This window comes from Mustelus asterias, chromosome 15 (genome assembly GCF_964213995.1).
Source record: "Mustelus asterias chromosome 15, sMusAst1.hap1.1, whole genome shotgun sequence".
NCBI classification, from domain to species: domain Eukaryota; kingdom Metazoa; phylum Chordata; class Chondrichthyes; order Carcharhiniformes; family Triakidae; genus Mustelus; species Mustelus asterias.
Genome location: NC_135815.1, coordinates 97,724,276 through 97,742,677, shown reverse-complemented (window position 1 = coordinate 97,742,677; position 18,402 = coordinate 97,724,276). Strand labels below are relative to the sequence as shown.

General features: G+C 46.2%; 1 protein-coding gene across 4 annotated transcripts in view; it reads left to right on the top strand.

Annotated features, from left to right (window-relative positions):
* The window catches only part of esf1 (ESF1 nucleolar pre-rRNA processing protein), a 63,034-nt gene that overhangs the window by 22,544 nt on the left and 22,088 nt on the right, over nt 1-18,402 (top strand). For all 4 annotated transcript variants that reach the window (XM_078230368.1, XM_078230367.1, XM_078230370.1 and 1 more), the window contains exons 7-10: nt 3,775-3,927; nt 5,334-5,448; nt 11,460-11,622; nt 14,657-14,812. In XM_078230368.1, coding sequence (XP_078086494.1) covers nt 3,775-3,927; nt 5,334-5,448; nt 11,460-11,622; nt 14,657-14,812 — 587 coding nt within the window. The remainder of the gene's footprint in view (nt 1-3,774; nt 3,928-5,333; nt 5,449-11,459; nt 11,623-14,656; nt 14,813-18,402) is intronic.

Below are 18,402 nucleotides of genomic sequence, written 5' to 3'. Positions count from 1 at the left end.
GTTTATCTGTCAAAAGTGGTGACTACACAGCACAAGAAAATAATTTTGGCTTTCTGAAATCGTTTGATTGTTGCGCTATTAGTGGTCCTATTAGTTAAAAAAAACTCCTCCTTCAACTTATTGCATATAGTTCCTCTTAGACAAACTAAATCTCATATTGTAGTTATGCAACAGGCTCCTGTAAAAGTGGTATCTCTCTTTGGAATCAGCAATGTCAAATTTTACAACAATATATGTCATCAGCACATTGCAGACATCTGTGCAAGACCACATTTGGAGTCTTGCGAGCAATTTTGGGCCCCGTATCTGAGGAAGGATGTGCTGGCCTTGGAGAGGATCCCAGAGGAGGTTCATGAGATGATCCCGGGAATGAAAGGCTTGACGTATGAGGAGTGTCTGAGGACTCTGGGTACAAACTCGATGGAGATTAGAAGGATGAGGGGGGGATTTCGTTGAAACTTACAGAATACCAAAAGGCCTGGATAGAGTGGACATGAGGAAGATGTTTCATTTTGTAGGAGAGACTAGGATCTGAGGGCACAGCCTCGGGGTAAAGTGACAATCCTTTGGAACCGAGATGAGGAGGAATTTCTTCAGCCAGAGGGTGATGAAACTGTGGAATTCATTGCCACAGAAGACTGGGGAGGCCAGGTCATTGAGTATATTTAAGGCAGTGATAGATAGGTTTTTGATTGGTAAGGGGACCAAAGGTTACGGGGAAAAGGCGGGAGACTGGGGTTGAGAAACCTATCAGGCATGATTGAAAGATGGAGCAGACTTGATGGGCTGAATGGCCTATTAATGTTCCTATATCTTATGGTCTTATGGAGTATATTGAAGTACAGGTTCGCTTAGGCTCCTCTTGATGGGTGGGTACGGTTAATGTCACTGAACAGGTAATCCAGAGGCCCAGGCTAATGCTCTGAGGAAATGGGTTCAAATCCCACCATGGCATTGGAATTGCTGGAATTTAAATTCGATTAATGATGACCTGAAATTGAAAGCTAGTCTCAGTAATAGTGACCATGAAACTAACGGCATTGTTGTGAAAACCCATCTATCTGACTTAGCCATTTGTCTGGCCAACATGTGACCCCTGACCCACGCCAATCTGGTTGACTCTTAACTACTCTTTGAAATGGTCAGCAAGGCACTCCATTCAAGGGTAATCAGGGAGGGGCAACAAACGCTGGCCCAGCCAACAACACCCACAAGAATAAATTAAAACAACAACCTTCTAACCTGCAACAAGGACAAAGCAGCAGATACCTGGGAATACCACCACCTGGAGGTTCCCCTCCAAGCCACTCACCATCCTGGCTTGGAAATATATCACCGTTCCTTCACTGTTGCTGGGTCAAAATCCTGGAACTCCCTCCCTATCAGCACTGTGGATGTACCTGCACAAGATGGACCTGCCATGGTTCAAGAAGATGACTTACCACCGCCTTCTCGAGATCGATTAGGGATGAGCAACAAATGCTGGTATTGCCAGTGACGCCCACCCCCTGTACAAGAATAGAAAGGTTGATGTTTGTATTCTTGGTGGACTGAATAAGGAGCAAACACAACTTAACACAAGTGGTGGAACAGAGGGACTTGATAGTGAGGGCAGACAAACCTTTGAGTCGGAGGTAAAACAGAAGCATACGGGAATCTAGATTTTACAAATAAGAGCATTGAGTACAACACCAAAGAAATAATGTAGAACCTATTCACGTTATCGGTTAGGCATTTAGAATTTAGAATGTGGGCAGCACAGTGGTGCAGTGGTTAGCACTGCTGCCTCACAGAGCCAGGGACTTGGGTTCAGTTCCGGCCTCGGGTCACTGTCTGCGTGGAGTTTGCACGTTCTCCTCATATCTGCGTGAGTTTCCTCCAGGTGCTCCGGTTTCCTCCCACAGTCCAAAGATGTGTGGGTTAGGTGGATTGGCCATGCTAAATTGACCCTTACTGTTAGGCTTAGCAGGGTAAATACATGGAGTTGTGGGAATAGATCCTGGGTGGGATTGTGGTTGGTGCAGACTCGATGGGCCGAATGGCCTCCTTCTGCACTGTAGGGATTCTATGAATATTTTGGTTGGAGGGTTGGAATATTTTCACCCTGTTTTAGGTCTTTCACTTTTGAAAAGCGAGTCAAGCAGGTGAAGAAGGTGCGGGAGCGATTCACCCTCCGATGGTAATCAGGGACAACAAGAGTTTTCAGTTACGAATAGGGAAACTGGGGATTTTCACACAAACAAAAAAAAGAGATCTTTAGCCCTCAACATTCCCAGCGTCTCATCACCAGAGTCAGTGCGAAAACAGCTATTACAGCATATCAATAACTAGAGAAGCATCGATTTTAAGATGATCGTCAAAGGTATAGTGGGGAGTCATTTTTTTTAATGCAGAGGATTGCTAAAGCTATGGAGCTTTCCTACCAGAAAGATGGGTGGAAACAGAAGACTTCTCAAAGGGAATAGGATCAATATTTGTTTGAAATCGGAAAGGACAGATAAATAGATAGCTCTCTCTTAAATTGTAGAATCCTTACATTGCAGAAGAGACCATTCAGCCCATCGATTCTGCACTGACTCTCTGACAGAATATCTTACCCAGGCCCCCTCTCCCTGCCTTATTTACATAGCCCCACACATTTACCGTGGTTAAAACATCTTAGAACACTAAGGGACAATTTAACATGGCCAATCGACCTTACCTGCACATCTTTGGACTGTGGAGGAAACCGGATCATCCGGAGGAAACCCACGCAGACACGGGGAAAACATGCAGACTCCGCACAGACAGTGACCTGAGGCTGGAATCGTACCCAGGTCCCTGATGCTGCGAGGCAGCAGTGCTAACCACTGTGCCACCGTGCTGCCCCAAATCTGAATGTTGTAAAATTACATTCATTAATTGCCTTGCTGACATTTATAAACCTAGAAAATAACTACTAAAATGTTGAGCCCAATCCATCACGCAAACCAGCCATTGACCCTGTCTACACTTCCCGCTGCCTCGGTAAAGCTTCCAGCACCCCGGACATTCTCTCTTCCACCTTCCGGGAAAAAGATACAAAAGTCTGAGGTCACGTACCACCCGACACAAGAACAGCTTCTTCCCTTCTGCCATCAGACTTTTGAATGGACCGACCTCGCATTAAGTTGATCTTTCCCTACACCCTAGCTATGACTGTAACACTACATTCTTCACCCTCTCCTTTCCTTCTCTATGAATGGTATGCTTTGTCTGTATAGCGCGCAAGAAACAATACTTTTCACTACACTAATACATGCGACAATAATAAATCAAATCAAACCCGGTTTTTGCATTAATTGCAGTTGTACTGAGAGAGAATTGAAACACATTTATTCAGTAATGCACACTTAGGACATTAGATAGGGTGGACAGTGAGAGCCTTTTTCCTCGGATGGTGATAGCTAGCACGAGGGGACATAGCTTTAAATTGAGGGGTGAGAGCTATAGGACAGATGTCAGAGGTAGGTTCTTCACTCAGAGAGTAGTAAGGGTGTGGAATGCCCTGCCTGCAGCAGTAGTGGACTCGCCAACATTAAGGGCATTTAAATGGTCATTGGATAAACATATGGATGATATTGGAATAGTGTAGTTTAGATGGGCTTTAGATTGGTTTCACTGGTCGGTGCAACATAGAGGGCCGAAGGGCCTGTACTGCGCTGTAATGTTCTATGTTATATGTTCTATATGAGATACATATTTTACAGCGAGTGTCTCGGGTTTCTTTTTAACCAGTTTTGCTTTTCCTCATAGAATTGTCCGGGAAAAGGTGCGAGAGTACCAATTCAAACGGCTGAGATATTACTATGCTGTGGTGGACTGCGATTCTCCAGAAACTGCGAATAAGCTTTATGAAGAGTGTGATGGGATGGAGTATGAGAGCAGCTGTTCTTTTCTGGACCTCAGGTGAAGTGAAGACGTTGGATTTCTATAGCCTCAGCTTGCGAACAGCAAAGTATAATTGCGTGGGAGAGCCTGCAAGTGGCAGCCGGCAACTTCTGGTTAACCTTTGCAAACAAATATTGTGGGGTGGCACAGCGACACTGAACAAGTGGCTCTTTGGGTTAATATAGTTCAGCATTCTATTAGATTGCTACTCTGCAGTTTTATCATAGAATCTCTACAATGCAGGAGGAGGCCATTCGGCCCATCAAGTCTGTACCAACTCTCCAAAAGAGGGTCTTCCCCAGCCCCCACATCCTAACCTACACACTAAGGGGAAATTTAACATGACCAACTCCCCCCCCCAAGCTTGCACATCCTCGGGCACTAAGGGGCATTTTAGCATGGCCAATCCATCTGAGCTACACATCTTTGTACTCAGTAAGAAGTCTCACAACACCAGGTTAAAGTCCAACAAGTTTATTTGGAATTACGAGCTTTCGGAGCGCTGCTCCTTCCTCAGGTTGGACTGTTGGACTTTAACCTGGTGTTGTGAGATTTCTTACTGTGCCCACCCCAGTCCAACGCCGGCATCTCCACATCATCTTTGGACTGTGTGAGGAAACCGGAGCACCTGGAGGAAACCCACGCAGAAATGGGGAGAACGTGCAGACTCCGCACAGACAGCAACCTGAGGCCGGAATCAAACATGGGTCCCTGGCGCTGTGAGGCAGCAGTGCTAACCACTGTGCCGCCCTGCCGCACATTGGGACATGTGGAGCCTGCTTTGACTGGCAGCCAGTTCTGTATTTGACCACCTTTAATTTCAACCGTTCTTTCTGCTCTGCGTTTGGTGCTTTTGCCTGTTTTCCTGCCTCTGTGAACGGTAGACAGTGGCTTGTGCTGGTGTACAATGCACGAGCAGCAGTCCCCTTCATTCCGTTCCCTGAAGGTGGCCATTCTTTTGTGTTGGGCCTGGACAGTGTGTTGCAGGGAGGGTGGGCAGGAGTGCCACCCTCGTGGATATGGATCTCATTTTCAAATAATGAATGAGCGCAAGTGTAGGAAACAGTGAAGACAGTCACTCCTCTCCACTTCAGCTGTCCCATGTTAGTTAATTAGAGCCCCATTTGGAAAGATGTTAATGCAATTTTTAACAGATGTTCACGCACCAACTTGCATTACTGAAATAATGGAAGCAATGCGAGTAGTAATTGGATTGTCTGTGCTGATTTTCATTCCCAATTTAACCCATTGAGTTTCATTAATTGTAGGTGGTCTTGGAGCAGCAGCCCTTTGTTCTTTGGTAGCTTAATAACCTATTCTAATTACATTGCAACAGTTGGTGTTGTCGGGGGGGGGGGGGGGGGGGGGGAATGGAAGATTTATGTGTCTGAAAGAGGTCTGTTTGGGTTTGTGTTGTTACCCAGGTTTATCCCAGACGAACTCGCATTTGAAGATGAGCCAAAGGATGTTGCTGCAGATGTGGATTTGGCAATGTACAAGCCAAAATATTTTACAACAACAGCACTCAGCACATCAAAGGTAATTGAGAGCATTTGCATGCAATCTTATAAACAACGCGGGTCATGTGTTTGTGCACAGCGTACCGTCCGTTTCATAAACTGTGAACTTGGAATTTATTTTTAAAAATATCAAATTAGATCAGTTTGAAGCAATAAATAAAGTCTCGACGGTAATGGTTGAGACGCGATGTAATTTTTTGCTTTCCACATTCCTGCATGCATTGATTTAAACAAGTTTTTGAAGAAAGCATCTTGGACTCAGAAAATTGCATAACGTAGTCCAGATGAAGAAATGGGAGCATGCGACGGGGCAGATTTCACGCAACTTTTATCACTCTGATATGCCAAAACAAAATTGCTTTTCTTCAGAAATGGATTCGATAATTATATGTCTGAGAGATTTAACGCGTGCCTCATTTTTAAAAAATAATTTTCTGCCATAAGTTTAAGAGTTTGGCAGAATTATTAATTTTTTTTTTGGTATGTTACCAATAAATCACCTCACTTTTCAGAATGTAGATTTATTTGCACATAAAACGGTGCGGAGGCTGATCTATATCTGATCATTACCAAAATGCGGATTGTAATTATTCATCCTGAATAACAGTGCTGTATTAGACCCTACCCTATTAGACCAGCACGGTGGTTAACACTGCTGCCTCACAGCGCCAGGGACCCGGGTTCAATTCCCGTCTTGGGTCACTGTCTGTGTGGAGTTTGCACATTCTCCCCATGTCTGTGTGGGTTTCCTCCGGGTGCTCTGGTTTCCTCCCACAGTCCAAAGATGTGCGGGTTACATTGATTGGCCATGCTAAATTGCCCTTAGTACCAGTGGGACTAGCAGGGAAAATATGTGGCGTTGGCACAGTAAATATGTAGGGGCAGCACGGTAGCACAGTGGTTAGCACTGCTGCCTCACAGTGCCAGGGACCTGGGTTCGATTCCCAGCTTGGGTCACTGTCTGTATGGAGTTTGCACGTTCTCCCCTTGTCTGTGTGTGTTTCCTCCGGGTGCTCCGGTTTCCTCCCACAGTCTGAAAGATGTGCTGGTTAGTTGCATTGACCTGAACAGGCGGCAGACTGTGGCAACTAGGGGAATTTCACAGTAACTTCATTGCAGTGTTAATGTAAACCTTACTTGTGACTAATAAATAAACTTTAAAACTTGCAGGGATAGGGCCTGGGTGGGATTGTGATCAGTGCAGACTCGATGGGCCAAATGGCCACCTTCTGCACTGTAGGGATTCTGTGATTCTATTCATGCTAACATCAAATATATATATATTATATATATATATAAAAATGTAGCTACCAACAATCATTTAGTCCAACTAGTCTGTATTGGCATTTACCCTCTGTGCCAACAAATGGTTCTAATTACATTTGCCCATCCTATTTTCATATTGCCTCAATTTGTTTTCCACTTATTGAATCTAATCTTGGGTGTAGAATTAATTTCTATGTCAGCCTCTAACCTTAGAAATGAATTCTACCGTCTCACAACTTGCCCTAATGTCTCCTTTGCTCCAACTTGTATTTAATCTTCTGTCTAGAGCCCCCTGTTCTTCACCCTCAACTACTGGAGGCAATGTCTATCTAACATGTTCCATATTTTGATTTTTAAAACTTCTATGTCACCCTACATGCTGTGTTTGTTGCTGGAAGAAAAAATATCCAATTTCTCAAGTCTTTCCTTTATTTGTATTCCATGAAACTATTGTCGATTGTCAGAAAAACCCATCTGGTTCACTAATACCTTTAGGGAAGGAAATCTGCCGTCTTTATCTGATCTGGCTGACATGTAACTCCAGAGCCACAGCAATGTGGTTGACTCTCAACTGCCCTCTGAACAAGAGCAACTAGAGATGGGCAATAAACGCTGGCCAGCCAGCAACGCCCATGTCTCACAAATGAATTTTTAAAAATTCCCTTGTACCTGGTTCATCCTGACTGAATCGGCATTGAACGTCCCTATTTAATCAGGTACAGGGACTCACCCAAATTAACATCGGCAAAATAACAGGACTTAAGAAAATAATGACCCCCAACCAGTGACAAATCCTAGCCCAGGGTTTTAAAGGAAGTAGGGTTGTACACTGTAACCCAAACTATAATCTTTCAAAGTTCTCTCAACTTGGGAGCCATTCATTTTCGATTAGAAATTTGTGTCGGTCACTGACACTTTGGGGGGAAAAAAAAGGTGAGAGAAGGAAACCAGGGAATTGTGGAGAAGCTAGCCTAACATTTGTCATCAGGAAATTACTGCAGCTCATAATTAAGGACAGAGTGACTGAACATCTTGAAAAAATTGCAGCTGATCAGAGAGAGCCAGATTGGATTTGTAAAGGGCGGATCATGCCAAATAAAGCTGGTTGAAGTTTTTTTAAAAGAACTGACGAGGAGTTTGGGAGACAAAGGGCAGGATTCTCCAGCCACGCGTGCCCCAAGACTGGAATTTCCCCCTCGAGCTCAATGAACCTTTGAATGTTCCACCAAATTTTCTGTCTCGTCCACTACAATTCCCGCGTCAGGCGAGGCGGGAGAATTTCAGCCAAAGTATTGGATAAATTAAGATGTAGGCCAGAAACTCCAAGGTGCTTCGTGAAGTTAGCCTATACCCTAAGTTCTACATTTGATTTTGGCACAGGTGAGCATAAGGTGTTTCACTCCAGATGTGATTCAAGTGACCCACTTGGAAGCTTTTATCAAACAGTTAAAATATAATAAAAAGAATTAGTGTAACTTTTACCAATTACGAGATTCAAACACGGCATGGTGGCACAGTGGATAGCACTGCTGCCTCACTGCGCCAGGGACCCGGATTCAATTCCTGCCTCGGGTCACTGTCTGCGTGGAGTTTGCACACACTCTCTGTGTCTGCGTGAGTTTCTTCCAGGTGTTCTGTTTTTTTCCCAAAGATCTGTGGGTTAGGTTGATTGGCCACACTAAATTGACCCTAGTGTCAGGGGTACTGGCAAGGTAAATATTTTGGGCAGCAGGAAAAGGGCCTGGGTGGGATTGTAGTTGGTGCAGAATCGATGGGCCAAATGGCCTCCTTCTGTACTTTCGGGATTCTATAATTCTACTCTATGATAATACAGTATAAACCTTTACAGCTATCTATCTATGTTGTTCCAAGTCAATCAACATGCCACAAACATACACCCTTCTCTACACTTGGCACAACAGCAAGTATGCTCACGTGATGCTGGAATTTCAGCATTTTAACACCTGCAGTGAATTGGTCCTTTCAATGTTGGAACAAATCTCTGGGACTTCCCAGTCTTGAAACTTTCAGCACGCCTCTGGAGAAAGAGAGACACTGCCTTCTTCCACCAGCTTCTAACAGCAACTAAACCAAAACTAAAAAACGTAGACTTTTCTGTGGGGAAAAAACTGTCCCCAAGCATATACCTGACCTGTCGATCATCCCCAAATTAAGCTCTACTCAGCAATCCCAGAAAGGACCACAAAATGATATTGCTTCAGTAACAATTAGAGGACACCGGTTACCAGGGCCTGTTTGAAAAACCTGCAGAGAAACATGATTAAAATACATTTCTTAAAGGTACAGTGTCATCACAAAATGAATGTCTATAGGTGCTGTTCATTTGAACTTTCAGAATCATAGAATCCCTACAGTGCAGAAGGAGGCCATTTGGCCCATCGGGTCCGCACCGACCACAATCCCACCCAGCCCTATCCCCATAACCCCATGCATTTACCCTAGCTAGTCCCCTTGACACTAAGGGACAATTTAGTAAGGCCAATCCACCTAACCCGCACATCTTTGGACTGTGGGAGGAAACCAGAGCACCCGGAGGAAACCCACGCAGTCACAGGGAGAACGTGCAGACTCCGCACAGACAGTGACCCAAGCCAGGAATTGAACCTGGGTCCCTGGCGCTGTGAGGCAGCAGTGCTAACCTCTGGACAAATTCCCTCATAAGTCGACTGTTAGCTAAAGTTGAGGCTCATGAAAGTGAAGGCAAATTATTGTCTTGATTAGGAAGTTGGCTAAGTGACAAGAGGCCAAGAGCGGGGATAATTGGCAGCATGTGACGAGTTGCGTCCCCGTTGTGTTGGGGCCTCAACTATTCACCGTATTTCTTAATGACTTAGATCTTGGGATTACAAAGCCAATGCCACAGAGATAGCAGTGCTGTAAGCACTGTAAATGGAAGCATAAAATTACTGAGAGTTGTTAATAGATTAAGTGAATGGGTAAAACTTTGGCAAACGAATTCCCATGCAAGCCAACCATTTACATCTAAAAACGATGGAACAGAGTATTTTCTAAATGATGGAAAGGTAGAATGGATCATTGTACACTGACCATTACAAAGCCATAAAGAGGAACAGAAAGTAAGCAAAATGGCTAATAGAATGCAGGCCTTAATATCTAGAGGACAAGAATACAAGAACAAATGTAAGCATCATCTGAATCCAAGTCACGAATGTAAATTAGGAACAGCAATGTTCTGTATACCAATCCCTTTATTCAATTTTTACATATTGGTCAGAGTATTCTGGCCATTCATGCCGGCGGGATTCTCTGGTTCCACCAGCGGCTCACCCCAGCCCTGGGTTTCCGGGCAGCATGGGGTGGCTTCATTGGGAATTCCCATTGACAGCAACGGGATCAGAAGATCCTGTCGCCAATGAACGGCGCGCCACATTCCGCCACACGAAAAATGCTGAGGGAAGACCAGAGAATCATAGAATTCCTACAGTGCAGAGGAAGGCTGTAGGGCCCATCGAGTCTGCACCAACAACAAGCCCAACTAGGCCCGTATCCCCGTAACCCCACAGATTTACCCTAGCTAGTCCCGCTGACATTAAGGGGTTAACGTGCAGGTTCAGTCGGCAGTTAGGAAGGCAAATACAATGTTAGCATTCATGTCGAGAGGGTTAGAATACAAGAGCAGGGATGTACTTCTGAGGCTGTATAAGGCTGTGGTCAGATCCCATTTGGAGTATTGTGAGCAGTTTGGCTCCATATCTAAGGAGGGATGTGCTGGTCTTGGAAAGGGTCCATTCACAAGAATGATACCTGGAATGAAGAGCTTGTCGTATGAGGAACGGTTTCTGGGTCTGTACTCATTGGAGTTTAGAAGGATGAGAGGGGATCTTATTGAAACTTACAGGATACTGTGAGGCCTGGATAGAGTGGACGTGGAGAGGATGTTTCCACGAGTAGGAAAAACTAGAACCAGAAGGCACAACCTCAGGCTAAATCAACAATCCTTTAAAACCGAGATGAGGAGGAATTTCTTCAGCCAGAGGGTGGTGAATCTGTGGAACTCTTTGCCGCAGAAGGCTGTGAAGGCCAGGTCATTGAGTGTCTTTAAGACAGAGATAGATAGGTTCTTGATTAATAAGGAGGTCAGGGGTTATGGGGAAAAGGCAGGAGAATGGGGATGAGAAAAGTATCAGCCATGATTGAATGGCAGAGCAGACTCGATGGGCCGAGTGGCCTAATTCTGCTCCTATGTTTTATGACCTTTATGGTCTAATTTAGACGTCCAATCCACCTAACCCGTACATCTTTGGACTGTGGGAGGAAACCGGAGCAGCCGGAGGAAACCCACGCAGACACCGGGAGAATGTGCAAACTCCACACAGACAGTGACCCGAGGTCGGAATTGAACCTGGGTCCCTGGCTCTATGAGGCAGCAGTGCTAACCACTGTGCCACCGTGTTGCCCTGTATGCCCATGTACTGATGCACATGGTACTGCATGACGCTTGGCGGATGAATCCTGCCCATCATCTTGCCTTGATTTCCAGTCAGCAAAAGCCATCAACACAATATGACAATCTGTTATAAGCCTTTTGTCCTCTTGGCCAGAAATCAACCTTGATTTTGTGGAGAGGGAAGGGTCATCCATACTCGAAACGTTGGCTCTATTCTCTTCCCACAGATGCTGTCAGACCTGCTGAGATTTTCCCGCATTTTCTGCTTTTGTTTCAGAATCCAGCATCCGCAGTATTTTGCTTTTATCAACCTTGGTTTTGTTTTTGTTTTGTAGGCGGAACTGACATGGGACATGACTGACCATGAGCGCGTCACTACCCTAAGAAAACGGTTTAAAAAGAACGAGATTGAGGAAATGGATTTCAAAGCGTACTTGGCTTCTTCGAGTGAGGAAGATGATGAAGCAGATGTGGAGGGTGCAAAGGAGTCCGAGCAAGGTGAGGATAGATTTGTGGATCTCTCGAAAGCAGCTGCGATTTGCCTGTGCCCATCTAGTCCTTCTCTTTTGGTCCTCAGTAAATGTGCTTCACTGTGTATCTCTCAGCCTTCGTGCCCTGCAGCTCTGTGATATTACTGTGATGTGTCAAATGGAAAGTATTATTTTGACTTAGGAACAGTGAGTGATCATGTTTGAAGATTTGGTTATTGTTGTTTGTTGTGTCTGCAGAATGGCATGTGCGCATTACTAATAGGGTACCTTGATTTAGCATTTGAAAGTTGAAACAATGGGCCCGATTTTACCATTGAGTTGCGCCCGTTTTCGGGCGCGAAAACATGGTAAAGTCGGATGTGAGGCCATTAACGCGATCCGCGCCCGCGTCCGCGCAGATTGCCACTTTACCGAAACCTGGGAATGGCGGTGATTCGATTCGCGCCCAAAACGGGCGCAACGGTGATTTAAATGTATTTGCATGTATTTAAATTGAATTAATGAACTGTCCACCCAACTTTACCAGCATTTCCCCCTTTACCATCGCGTTTGCCAATCCGGAACTGCGCCGTAATGGACCTGCAAAATAAAAGTCTGAATCGGACGCTCCAGCTGCTGAAGAGCGCATTCTGTGCTTCCAACAGCTCCCTGACTCAGATCAGTGGTGGGGGGGAGGAGGGAGGCGGGTCAGATCATTCCCTGCGGGGGGAGGAGGGGAGTGAGGCCAGATCGTTGTCTGGTTCGGGGGGGGGGGGGGGGGGGAGGAGGAGGAGACGGGTCAGATGTATCTCTGGTGGAGGGGGGAGAGGGCTGATCATTGTCTGGTGATGGGGGGGGAGGGGGCTGATCATTGTCTGGTGGGGAAGGAGGAGGATGCGGGTCAGATGTTCCTCTGCGGGGGGGGGGGGGGGGGAGAGTGAGGCCAGACCATTCTCTGGGAGGGGATGAGTGAGGCCAGATCGTTGTCTCGGGGGGGGGGGGGGGGGTGCAGGGAAGGGGGAGGGAGGCCCGATCGCTCACTGGTGGGGGGGGAGGGGGGGGGGCAGATGGATGTCCGGTGGGGAGGGGGGGCGGGGGCAGGGGAGTCCGCTGCCACTCTGCGGGCGATCGGTTGGGCGGGGGGAGGGGGGCAGGGGTGGCGATCGGTCTGGGTAGCGGGGTGGTTGATAAGGGGGGCAGTGATGCGGGAAGGGTGGATAAGGGGGACAGTGATATGTGTGGGTAGCGGGGGGTGGATAAGGGGGGCAGTGATGCGTGTGGGTAGTGGGGGGGGATTGAAAAGGGGGACAGTGATGTGTGTGGGAGCCATCACTCCCGCTTTCGGCTCCTGGGCCACTTTCGCCACTTTCTGCGGTCCGCAAGCAATCTGACACGGGTGCGCTTTTTCAAATTTTTTTCCAACTGCGCATGCGCAGTTCAGAGCTCTGATCGTTTCGGCCGCGCTAAGCCTCACCCACAGCGCGAATGGGACTGGAGATTTTCTTTCAGGCTGAGTGTGTATGGGGGGCACCTGAAAACAGATTTCCAAGTCGGATCATTACACCCAGATTCAGCACTTAGAATGAAAATGGTAAAATCAGGCCCGATGTGTAAACACTAAGGGCAGAATTCTCTAACCTCCCACGCGGCTGGGATTTTCCGGTCCTGCTGCAGTCAAGGGATTTTTCGCTGAGCGTCAAATTCTCCATTCTCGCTGGGCAGCAGTGGTGGGGCAAATGAGATCAGAGAATTCCGGCCTAAGACTCCTAGCTTTCTTTCAACTTTGTTCTTGCCTACTTCAGTGGCATTCACGGGCTACTTGCCTATTTTTATTATTTTGTACAATACTTGACATTTGATGACGTTAAATATAATTTACCGTTGTTCTACCCACTTACATTTTTTTTCTAACTTCGGAGCTGTATCACAGCTTGGTATGGCTCCTGCTCTGCCCAAGACCGCAAAGGGACATCACTGCCCCCCTTATCCACCCTTCCCACATCACTGCCCCCCTTATCAACCCCCCCCGCTACCCAGATCGCTCGCCCGCAGAGTGGCAGCGGACTCTCCTGCCCCCGCCCCCCCCTCCCCACCGGACATCCATCTGCCCCCCCCCTGACAAAAGGTCGTGAATGCAGCCCAATCCATCACGCAAACCAGCCTCCCATCCATTGACTCTGTCTACACTTCCCACTGCCTCGGAACAGCAGCAAGCATAATTAAGGACCCCATGCACCCCGGACATTCTCACTTCCACCTTCTTCCATCGGGAAAAAGATACAAAAGTCTGAGATCACGTACCAACCGACCCAAGAACAGCTTCTTCCCTGCTGCTGTCAAACTTTTGAATGGATTTATCTTGCATTAAGTTGATCTTTCTCTACACCCTAGCTATGACTGTAACACTACATTCTGCACTCTCTTGTTTCCTTCTCTATGAACGATATGCTTTGGCTGTATAGCGCGCAAGAAACAATACTTTTCACTGTGTGTCAATACATGTGACAATAATAAATCAAATCAAATGTCTCCACTGAGTCCATTTCCTCTATTGGTTTAAGCATCATTTTCCAAATTTGACCCATTTGCAAAGGGGTTCTGAATCCGAGTCAGTAATGTGTTACGATGTGTTATTCCTGTGCGCCTTCAGTGGTTTCGTTCCTGGACATGAGTAAAATTGTGACACGGTGGCGCAGTGGTTAGCACTGCTGCCGCACAGCACAGGGATCCGGGTTCGATTTCTGGCTTGGGTCACTGTCTGTGTGGACTTTGCACGTTCTCCCCGTGTCTGCGTGGGTTTCCTCCGGGTCCTCCAATTTCCTCCCAAAGTCTGAAAGACATGCTGATTAGGTGCATCGACCCGAACAGGTGCCAGAGTATGGTGACGAGGGAACTTTCACAGTAACTTCATTGCAGTGTTAATGTAAGCCTTGTAACTAATAGATTAACTTTAACTTTAAAATTGAGTTTGTACATTCTCTTTTCAATCCAATATTTTATTCAGAAGTATTTGTGCGCTAAATTATACCATGGTGAATTTACAGATGCGTTTTCCTTTTTAGAGGGTGACTCTCAAAGTATGGCAGCAAGTAAAGGGACAACTAAAACAAAGAAGAATGTTGAAGACCAGATTTCAAAATACAGAGAGCTGTTGAAAAATATACAAGGGAAGGAGGAAAAAAATAAAGACATGGAGATGGAGATCACCTGGGTTCCAGGTAAGCCTGTTGTCTGAATGATTCACAAGTTAGATAACTTATTTTTTTTATTCATTCATGAGACATGAACGTCAATGGCTGGCCAGCATTTATTATCCATCGGCACGGTAGCACAGTGGTTAGCACTGCTGCTTCACAGCTCCAGGGACCTGGGTTCGATTCCTAGCTTGGGTCACTGTCTCTGTGGAGTTTGCACATTCTCCTCGTGTCTGCGTGGGTTTCCTCCGGGTGCTCCGGTTTCCTCCCACAGTCCAAAGATGTGCGGGTTAGGTTGATTGGCCATGCTAAAATTGCCCCTTAATGTCCTGAGATGCGTAGGTTAGAGGGATTAGTGGGTAAATATGTAGGGATATGGGGGTAGGGCCTGGGTGGGATTGTGGTCGGTGCAGACCCGATGGGCCAAATGGCCTCTTTCTGCACTGTAGGATTTCTATGATTTCTATCCCTAGTTGCCCTCGGAGGGCAGTTGAGAGTCAACCACATTGCTGTGTCTCTGGAGTCACATGTAGGCCAGACCGGGTAAGGACGGCAGATTTCCTTCCCTAGAGGACATTAGTGAACCAGCTGGGTTTTTCCAACAATCGACAAGGGTTTCATGGTCATCAATAGATAGTAATCCCAGATTTTTTTAAAAATTGAATTCAAATTGCACCATCTGCCGTGGTGGGATTTGAACCCGGGTCCCCAAAACATTAGCTGAGTTTCTGGATTAATAGTCTCGCGATAATACCACTAGACTATTTCCCCCCCCCCATCCAAACAAAATAATACAACAAAATAAAATGTCTGGCGGATGCACCGGTCTTCCTTGCAGCTGAAGATGAGATGGATTGTGCTTTGGAGATTTTTTTCCAATAGTTACTCTGGGTAAAAACCACTCCCTCAGCCAGCAGGGTGTCATCGTGGCTACAATTCCTATCCTGTGACCACAAAACTTTGACTGATTTGTTTGGCCATTTGTGTGGAGGCATACTGGTTCTACAGCGGGCGGACTGAGTTTAAATAAAAACCTTCACTGCACCTGCTTGTACACGCAGAATGTAGAACTTAAGCACCACACCTCTCCAATGGGGGGGTCTTTTAAACGTGGTATGCTGTTGGCTCCCTTGTGGGTGCATTTTTACTTTGTGTGCTGCAGTGGGGGGAAACCGGTGCAGCGGCGAAACGGTCCGCGTGGAGCTTATTTAATTGAACCCTTATGTTTTCTCTAAAATAATGGTAAAGTTTGCTTGCAAGAAAGTTAAAGATTATCTCCAGAGATTAATTGGAGCGCTGCGTTTACAGTTCAGTAACTGCCTTCAGTTCAAGGTGAGTAATCTAAACCTTCGCTGAGACTCCAATCGGAGATCCCTGAGGCCTTGATCACTGGCCGTGTATTTCAACCATTCACTTTCCACAGAAAATAGCAACGGTTTCAACTCCCACAGGTGAAGTGGATCACATTGACCGAATCAATGTCTCGAGCAGAAACATGATTTCCACTCCCTTTAATTTTTGACAGATTAAACGCTCCATTGCATTCAAAAGCAGTGCTTTTAACTTTGGTCCTGTACTCGTTATCGTCTGTTAATCCTGAGGTGTTGATGCAAGCGTAGAGTCTAAACCAACATCTGTGTCTAAATCCCAACAGTGAATATTCTTAGTTATCCTTTCAGAACATTTTGGAAGTATGAAGGATAAGCAATGCCCTGCACATCTGTTTTCTTTTAAAAACTACACCACAAAATGAATTTTGACACTTTTTTCTTTAGTATTGTTTACTCAGCAGAGGAGAAGTAAAGTTTATTTATTAGTCACAAGTAGGCTTACATTAACACTGCAGTGAAGTTACTGTAGAAAATCCCCTAGTCGCCACACTCCGGCGCCTGTTCGGGTACACTGAGGGAGAGTTTAGCATGGCCAATTCACATAACCTGCACATCTTTGGACTGTGGGAGGAAAGCGGAGCACCCGGAGGAAACCCACGCAGACATGGGGAGAACATGCAAACTCCACACAGACAGTGGCCCAAGCCGGGAATTGAACTCGGGTCCCTGGCGCTGTGAGGCAACAGTGCTAACCACTGTGTCATCTTGCTGACCCGAGCTAATAATACTTGGGGCAGAAATCTGGGCGTCCCCGCTGGTGGGACTCAGTAGATTCTCCAGATGACCTGCCCTGACCTGTCTGAAATTTGATGGGGCCTGTCCGCCCTCGCCCCAGTTGAGGACCTTAAGTGGCCAAATAATGGCCCCTTACAGGTCATTTCCTGCCAGCCGCAACTGTAAGGCTAGTGGGAGGACATCAACAATTGGGTGGGGATTCTTATGTAGAGGTGAATTCCAGAATATTTTCTTCAACAACTACGAACTGATAATGCAGTTACAACCTCCTGAATCTTGCTAATAACCTCATATGGACACAGCGCTAGTCAGTCTTGATTTTAAAAAAAATCAAATTACAGCATAACTTAAAAATACGTAATAATGTGACATTAAAAATAGCAGAGCGGATATTGAAAACTACAGTCTAATCTATGGGCTCAGGGAAATCTTCTAAACTCTCGCATTTCCCTCTGGCAATGTTCACCATCTAAAGCCCCAATCACAATACATTCTCAGGTGTTCATCTTATATTTATGACGTCTAATGTTTTGCTTTAATAAATGAAATGTACCAGATGTTAAAGCTGCAAGCCAGCCTGGTGCTCAAATGAAAATGGCTGACTTGTAATTTTTCACATCAATCATTCCAGCTGAAAATTGCCTTTTCGTCTTTGTCCGATACTGTTGGAATGGTCACCAACAATCTAATATAGACTCACTAACCATTGGATCCGGCACAATGGGATTTGTCCCTGCCAGGTGTTCAGGAAACATCAGTCTGTGTAAAGAGATGAAGGAGGATGAAAGAATTGCAACTCACTGCATTAATAGGACCTGGGATTGTTGTCAGTTCAGGCTCGATGGGCCGAATGGCCTCCTTCTGCAGAGATCAACAGCTGAGGAGAACATTCAATAAATATTCTGGATTTCACATTCTCCAAGAGGAAATAAGAAATTGTCAACCCACAAGTTTTTCTTCAAACTCATGACACGCAAAGGGCCAAAAATTCTCATTTCCTCGTCTGGATAAGCATGCGTTTTACTGCTACAATACTGCAGAGCACAACTCCAGCTCAATCACAGAATCCCTACAGTGCAGAAGGAGGCCATTCGGCCCATTGAGCCTGCGCCAACAACAATCCCACCCAGGCCGTATTCCTGTAACCCCACGCATTTATCCTGCTAATCCGCCCAGACAGTCAGGGCGAATTTAGCATGACCTAACCTGCACATCATTGGACACTAAGGGTCAATTTATCACGGCCAATCCACCTAACCTGAACATCTTTGGACTGTGGGAGGAAACCCACGCAAACACGGGGAGAATGTGCAAACTCCACACAGACAGTGACCCAAGCTGGGAATCGAACCCGGGTCCCTGGCGCTGTGAGGCAGCAGTGCTAACCACTGTGCCACCGTGCTGCCCACGGTCATAGAGCAGGTGTCCTTTTGGAGAAGCAAATGTTGTGCCCAGTTCCACTCGGGTTACAGAATCCGAGTGGGTCTG